This window comes from Gavia stellata, unplaced genomic scaffold (genome assembly GCF_030936135.1).
Source record: "Gavia stellata isolate bGavSte3 unplaced genomic scaffold, bGavSte3.hap2 HAP2_SCAFFOLD_34, whole genome shotgun sequence".
NCBI classification, from domain to species: Eukaryota; Metazoa; Chordata; class Aves; order Gaviiformes; family Gaviidae; genus Gavia; species Gavia stellata.
In genome coordinates this window covers 4,659,516-4,667,207 of record NW_026776320.1, presented here as the reverse complement: position 1 = coordinate 4,667,207, position 7,692 = coordinate 4,659,516, and the positions used below count along the sequence as shown (strand labels likewise).

The window sequence follows — 7,692 nt, the reverse complement described above, 5'->3', positions numbered from 1 at the left end:
GAAAAGCATTGCACAGATCACAAGAAAGGCAGGAGAGTTCCTGGAAGAACATTTCCCACTAGTGTGGGACGTGTCTGAACCGTTTGTTTAAAAAAAGCATGACCCAGAGGCTTGTAAGCAACATGTGGACAGAATGTAATTAATCAGGAGTGAAAACTAAGGTAGAATTCTTCTGCTCTCTCTCGTCTTCCACCTCAGAACAGCAATGGGAAGAGATCACTGCACTAGATGTCGTCGTGGTACTCCCCGTACTTTGCTGTGACAGGTTCCTCAAGATGAACTGCTGCACCACCCATTAAGGCAAATGCTGGGTACATTATGCCAGAGCAGTCCACCTCGCACTCATAAAGGCATTTCATACGGCCTGCGTCGTAGAACCCCACCTTGCCTTTGTCACAGTCGAGGCAGATGCCCAAGCACGATGGCAGGGGAAGGATTCTGCTCGCTGGATCCTTGGGGGCAGCAGGTGTTGTGGGGATAAAGAACTTCTTCATGCCTAAAGTGACCAGTGTGAAAGGCTGTGGTGAGTCAAAGAAGGCATCTTCACTCCCACTGTCATGACCACTGTCTTGCTCGTATCTGGAACAGAAAAACAACCATTTGCTTTTGTCAAATTCTGAAGGGGGATCAGTGATGTGAACTGGAGAAAACATTTTTGTAAGACAAGAAACACCACATGGTCACCTGCAACACCTTGTGGGGTAAAAATATACCTAAGCCAGGAGGGAAGACGCATTTAGTAGGTGGAGAACACTCACTTGGGCCACTTCAGACAATAAATAACAGCTAAACGCTAACGAGGACAAGACCACTGAAGGCTTTACTAAGGAGCGGATGTATCTAAATGTACTCATGCTAGGTAATCATTAATGAACCTACAGGTATAGCAAATTAGTTAACTTGAAAAGTAATTTAGCGACTATGACTAATGATTACAGACAAGGTATGTTTAACTTCATTTACATAATGTTAAATGACACGAGTAAATACATTTAACATTACTGTTGTCCTATGAGTTTTCCTCACCACTGCTGTATTACATTGTCTTTAAAATTCACAACACAAAAAGTAGTGGTTTAAGTTTTTGGTTTGGTGGTTTGGTTTTTTTTAAAGCGCTCTGCCTGGAGGTTTCCATGAACCCCTGTTTCCCAGCTGGTTACTGGGGAAAGTTTGTGGCCAGATTTGTTCAGTCTACATGCTTTTGCCCCCTACTTCTGTCACCAGATGAAGACACACTGGAGAAGCACACATTCTTCTGTGCCGACAATCCCTAGCTAGGTTTGCATTTTTGGGATGTCTGGGGGGAGATTGGATTTGTGTCAGCCAAAGTTTTCCAGGTATTTGTGTGGATAAGGAAAAAGAAATCAGGAAATCAGGATCTAATTTCTCACTTTGCAAAAAGCCTCCGTCTGGCTTTAAGCAGCTCAAGACACAGGCGTTCTTACACTTTCAGTATGTTACACAGGAGGAAGCTGATACATTTTTTACATTCCTGAAAAAGTTAAGAGTCCTCAGGAGATAGCTTCCCAGCCTGCAGTTCCTAGACACATCCAGGCTTACTACAACCATACTTCAGAGCTGAAATCTTTTTATTGGTTTGTCCACTGTACTTTGGCTTGGGATCAGTAGCACTCCAGTACCATATGCAAGTGTATAGCCTGGGATAAGCCAGTGACTTGGAATCCACCGTGACGCAAGCTACAGCAAAGATACACAGATACACACAGTGAACATTGTACCTCTGAATGGCTGCCAAACCTAGTATGCTAAGGAAATTAAGGCAGAGTCTTACTATTGACAATTAAACATTGCTTCAATCTTGCAAGTGATGCTTTTTTTTTACCTTCTTGCTTTAACTGGCACATCTTGACATCTATAGGAACCTCCTTTCTTTCCCAAAAAGAATGAAAATAGGACTCTGGATAATTACAACACCTTTCTGCTAATAGCAGGGGATGAACAGGACAACCTGCTTACAGCATATCCTTCAAGCTACTTTCCACTAGTTAGGTTCACCTTGTGTACTAATTGCGACCAGACTCACTCTTAACTTATTTTTTAAAAAGCCATCTCCTTATATAAAACATGTATTGAGCAAGAGTCTGCAATTTACCTTGGGCTGGTCACATCATGGGTATTATGGAACAATTTCTGTATCTGGTTGCTAGAAACAACTCCCACTTTCACCAGGTATGAATAGGCTTCCACACGAAAAGCCCAGACGTGCTTCCCTTTGGCAATCCCGGTGTCGCCAATGATGTAATCCAGGGTTGTGTAGCATCCGACCTGCATGCGCTCAGATCCCAGCAGTAGAGGAAATCCAGCCCTGCTTTCCACAGAGGTTCTTCCTGGGTTTAGCAGGAGACGTTCACTGTTGTACCCACATTTGTCATCAAAAAGAAAACTGAAAACTGAAAAACAGTATCCAAAAAAATTTCCTCTTAGTTAAGTATTTGGCCTTCTGTGCTTATAAACTACATTTTAAGTCATGCTGGCATCAGAATTTCTCACTTTTAAAGGCTAAGGGAACGTCATGCAAGCTAAAACGGTCTCAGCATGCCACCTACTTAACCTGTTTGTTAACAGTGCTTCTAAACATTTACGCAACCGGTAACAGTAGAGTAGAAGTCTGGGAACTACTGGAAACCACCTACAGCTCTTAACACCGACAGACACAGATTCAACACCTTGTGGACATAAGAAAACCCAATACCTGGAGCTGGAGGCGTACGCAAAATAACTTCTCGGCTCCAAGGGCTACAGATGGACCCTTTATATCCTCGAACTCTAAAGGCATAGGAGCTGTCATCATCAAGATCAGATATTACTTTGCTCTTGCAGCAAACTTTGATCTCCTGCCACGTCGCACTCTCCTCTTCTCCATTAAGCTTACGATACTCAAGAACATAGATATCAGTTGAGTCTGTCTTCCCAGGGCATTCCCAGCTGATCAGAGCTTTGTTGTACATTCTGCTCTGCTCTTCATTGATTTCTGGTATTTCTAGACCTGGAATGCCAGAGATTCAGGAGAAAAAAACCCTCAAATTCAGATATATGTTGTTTTAGAATTAACCATACAAGCCCTTTGTTGAGTGGCTATAGCACTTGGGGGGGGTGGGGGTGGGGGCAGAAATCTGACTCAATCAGTTAAAGAGTACAGATGAGGATGGTTCCATTCATGCACTTACATAAATCCCTTACTTTCTGTTTTTACTTCGAAAGTTGTATCATTTATTTTTGGTGGCAGCTAAAAAAGCATCTAAAAGCCTATTCTTTTCTGTCATGTTAACAAAAAGCTTCTAGGAAGACCTAGTATTACATAACTACAATGTTTTGGAAGCCAATGTAAACTGGTACTGAATGCAACGGCATCTTAGCTTCTTTTTCAAAGCTGAAGCTAGCATTGCTGCCAGGTAATGCCTTGTGGATCACAGAGACAGAAGGGACAATGCAAGTCACAAGACTGAGTTCTGCAGCTGCAGCCCTGCATAAGTTTTGCCTCTTTCCAGAGAAGCCCTTCAAGTCGTAACTTGAGAAAGACCTGATGCTCTCGCAATTTACCATTGGAATGGAAGGACAAGTCACCAAGGATCTCTTCTTGCTTAGCTATGTCCACCACAAAGTCTTCAAAAGTAGTTTCAGCTGCTGGCCTGAAGCTCTTCAGAGATTCAGTAGCTTTTTGGATTCTGAAAGCACAGAAGCAAAGGGATGGCAGAACAGAGAAAAGGGAATTCACATGTGTGCATTCCTTAAACTAAAAATGCTAGGTTTTGCTTTATAAAAAGTGCTGTTTTCATGTACTTACTGATGTCTCCCAGAAATTTCTGTCTCTCTAGACAGAATTCCAATGCAAAATTCAAGGTCTTTTGTACAGCAGTGTAAAGGTATCAGTGTAAAGATAATGAAGAGGTAATCGTTCAGCTGGTAGAGCATTTTAACAATTTGGGGCATTATGTTCAAAGAACAAAACAGATGTGAAGCGCTAATGGAGAACAGCTATTAAGATCAAAGACTTTAAAGCCAGAAGAGACCTGTTAAATTAACTTGCAAATACCCGATACAATCTCTGAGCAAAGGAATGTGTCAGTGAGCTGAATGGGCTACCCTTCCAGTGCAGTCCTACTGAACAAGGCCACGTGTTGTCACAGGACAGAGCCCCTCCTGACTGCTGTTTCTTAACGCACACTGTAATGTAGCAATTTCTACTGAACGGTACTGGGACCATCTCTGAGCCTTTGCAATACAAGGTACTGCATTCAGTACTTTGCTAGCAGGTGTCAAAAGAATATGACTGACCAGACATCCTGGAACAGTATCTGTACTTCAAACAGAAGATAATGAAGATACCTGTCATGAAGCTGTTTTGCTGTTTGAAGAAAACAAGATGGATCAGTTTCTTTAAGCACCTCTTGAGCATATCCTACAAGGCCATTATTTTCCAGGAGCCCTTGATATTCCTCTGCTTGCGTTTGCAATTTTTCCAGCCTTAAATTCTTAGAAGTTTCAATTGCCCTAAGAGCTGCGGACTTCTTCTCTTCTAGGACATGAGATAATTTCTCAAAGCTCTGAGATGCTTCTTCTTTAGCTCGTTCACTGTTGCACTAGGAGGGAACAAAAGACATTTTAGACAGATTCCACAGCACTGTGGCTGTGTACAGAAACATACCTCAAGTTGTTCAAGGTATCACAGCAATCTGGTCATCCATTTGACAGACAAGACTAATGAGCTTTGTTATGCCCATCAGCACTGAAAATGTGATCAGCACTGCACCCAAGCTAGTGAGCGTTTACTGGATCAACACAGAGAATGAAGAGCAGGAAAGTATTCCTCTGATTATGTCTTGAGTTACGCATAGCATGTGTCTAAACAGCTCATGGAAAAGCACTGTAAAAACAGGTCAGTTTCTGAAGTCTTCATGCCCAAGAGCTAGGTGCTCCTCCACCTTCCCCAACCACACTGAGATGGGGGTCCAGCCCAGCTTCTCACATATGCCCTCAGAACTGTAGGGTCACCTCTAACTAGTGCCCTGGATAAAAGGAACTACAAAGCACAGAGACAATCTTTATCAAGATACAGGCAGGGCCAGGAGCTCCTGCAATTTCTGCCATTGTGTTTTTCAGCTTGTACGTGAGCTCCCAGCTCTGACTCTTCTGCAGGGAGATTTTACTCTTCATTCTGACTTTATTGCAACATCCTCAAGGCAAACAGCCAGTGTAAATTGTGAAGCACCGTTAATACACAAGAGCTGTAAGTCTAACCCACCTCTCTTTGATTAAGGTATCAAACAAGCTTTCTTTCAATTAAATTTACAGCAGCACCCAAAACTTAACTTCCCTCTGTATGTTGCCCATATTTCCAACGCTGTCAGGATTAGGTCTTACCATTTGTGATTCAGGACTAACACAAACTGTTCAGAAATTGTTTTACTGGCTAACTGAAAAAAGCCAAAGGATTTGAAACACTTCAGTGAAAACAGTTTGAGTCTCTGCTGTGTCCCTGCAAGGGCTATCCCCAGACAACACGGAAGACACTCTTACCTCTGTTTCTTTCAGCAGCAGATCCAGCTGTGTGATGTGAGCTTTCACCTGGCTCTCCTTACTGATGAGGTACTCAATATCTTTTGAAAGCTTCTCCTGTGAAAACAAAACAGCGAGCTAGCAGAAGAAGGGTATCCCACCCAAACCGACAACCAGCACAGGCAGGTCATCCAGCTAGCACTCGCTTTATCTAGTTACAAGGACAACAGCCTGCCACCAGTTATGAGCAGCAACCCTGCAGAGAATTGCTCAGTGACCCGCAATGACTGCACAGGGACATCAGGCCACTGATGTGGGCAGGACTGGGGGCACAGCCTCTAAGGACAAGAGGTAACAGCCTCTAAGGACAAGAGGTAACAGCCTCAGCTGGCTCAGTCTTCCCCAGCCACAAGTGCCACCTTCTCTTAGGCTAGGAACATGAGGCTTCAGGACGTTACTAAAACTTACAGAAAAGCCACGTTAGTTATTAACTCATTTGTAGTAAGATTTGCTAGAAGAATGAGTGGTTCAAAGCATGAACTTAGGAGTGTCTCTGCATTTCCTGACTTGCAAGAGTTAACAGCTGTACAGGAAAAGCCTTGCAAACAGGCAAGGAGGCCAAAGAGCACAAGGCAGGCTGGTCTGGTCTTCCCCCACCCCCCGCCCCCCCTTTTTTTTTTTCTTGTGAGCAAGAGAGGAAGAGAAGGAAGAAGAGGAGGTAGAAGCAATCATTCTTTAACAACAAAGCAATGTTTGCAAGTCTTCCCTGTTGTACTGCGAATTAACAGCTATGCAACTTCAGAAACATACAAGGTCCCAACAGATACTTCCAATGCAAATTTTTCAGGAGTGCTTCTGAAATATCAGCTAATCCAAGCCACAAGGACACTTACCTGAAAAAAGCTAGATTGTAAAGTATAAACTGCTTAAACCTTTTGCATTGGTCAGTACTGCTATACAGTTGGCTAAAACAAGGTGGAAGGACTTTTAAGAGGTTATGTTTCAAGCCTCATAGAAAATACAGTTTCTCAGAAGTGCGCTATGTCACACTAATATAGATATTAACAGATGTTGCACAACAGCATGCCTCATGACTGGTTCAGTGTCCTCTAAACACACATCCTGGCTTCCTGCCACAGGGAGTTTGCCCTTACACCAGAAGCTCAGTACTTTTCCCCTTCTTAAGGCCAGGTCCAACAATATTTACTTTTACCTTAAGGGTTTTGTAGGCAGTTCTCATGGTTGTTACTCTATGGTTTGCATGACATCCACCCAGTTTACAAAGATGACAAACAGGCCTTCTGCAGATTTCACAGTACATGTTTACCCTCTCCATTTCATGTTCTGGACACATCACAATCTGAAAAAAAAAGAGAGCAGAGAGAATGCAGGTGTACTTCCAAAAACTGAGGTGGCCAACAAACCATCAAAACACTAAATCACCCCACAGCAGCATCTGATTTCATCAGTGGATTCTTTATATTCAGTTTATCTTCCACCTTTTATATTTGTCTATGCCAGTGAAAGCCAGCAGATGAACACACACAGTTTCACGAGGTTCACAGTGAGTAAACCTGTAGCGATGTCTGTGTACACATCATGTAGCCTCCACACTGCAATCAACCATTTTGCTAATCCCTGAAGTTGTTTGCGTGCCTCAAGCTCCCTACACTCCTGTTCAGAGCTGTAAATGCAATATATAACACAGCCACGCTGCCAAATTTAACTGTGTCCATGCCAGCATCTCTTGAAACAACTACGAACTGTCTTAAGGCAGGAGTTGACATAATACTGTAATGATTTAAATTTCAGCTAGACTCTGATCAGCCACATAGCCATTGCTCTTGGAGCAACAGATGAAATGCAGCCACACCACCAGTCACAGTCATTTGAAAGATAAAAGGCTCCAGTGTTTCATTTTTTCTGTCTGACTCCAATTACAAGTTGTTCATGCTGAGCGTTAATTCCAGTAGCAGCTTAAACAGCATTGCGAAAAAGCTGGTGTTTGCTAAAAGTAATCTTTCAAAAATTGAACACGTTGAAGTAACTGCTCGAAGAGGCAAAAAAAGTGCTGCTCAACTCCAAGCGCAAGCAACAGATAAAACCGTCTAAAAGGGGGTGGGTGGGTGTGGGTGTGTGTGCTTGTGCACATGTGTGCGTGTGTGTTTTAAAAAA

General features: G+C 42.9%; 1 protein-coding gene across 1 annotated transcript; it reads right to left on the bottom strand.

Annotated features, from left to right (window-relative positions):
- Positions 1-224: 224 nt before the first annotated feature.
- LOC132320837 (E3 ubiquitin-protein ligase TRIM36-like) lies at positions 225-6,838 on the bottom strand. The gene is made up of 7 exons (XM_059834463.1): positions 6,731-6,838; positions 5,539-5,634; positions 4,348-4,601; positions 3,562-3,686; positions 2,714-3,007; positions 2,114-2,411; positions 225-579 (listed from the first exon to the last, which is right to left on the bottom strand). Exons 1-7 carry the CDS (start codon positions 6,836-6,838, stop codon positions 225-227), a joined length of 1,530 nt encoding a protein of 509 aa, XP_059690446.1.
- Positions 6,839-7,692: the final 854 nt, after the last annotated feature.

Excerpts from the sequence above, each read along its gene's own strand:
- LOC132320837 (XM_059834463.1), bottom strand. The coding sequence starts at position 6,838 with ATGTACTGTGAAATCTGCAGAAGGCCTGTTTGTCATCTTTGTAAACTG. Across the intron at positions 5,635-6,730 it reads CTGCCTACAAAACCCTTAAG|GAGAAGCTTTCAAAAGATAT; the intron begins GTAAAAGTAAAT and ends TTGTTTTCACAG. Across the intron at positions 580-2,113 it reads CATGATGTGACCAGCCCAAG|ATACGAGCAAGACAGTGGTC; the intron begins GTAAATTGCAGA and ends TTTCTGTTCCAG.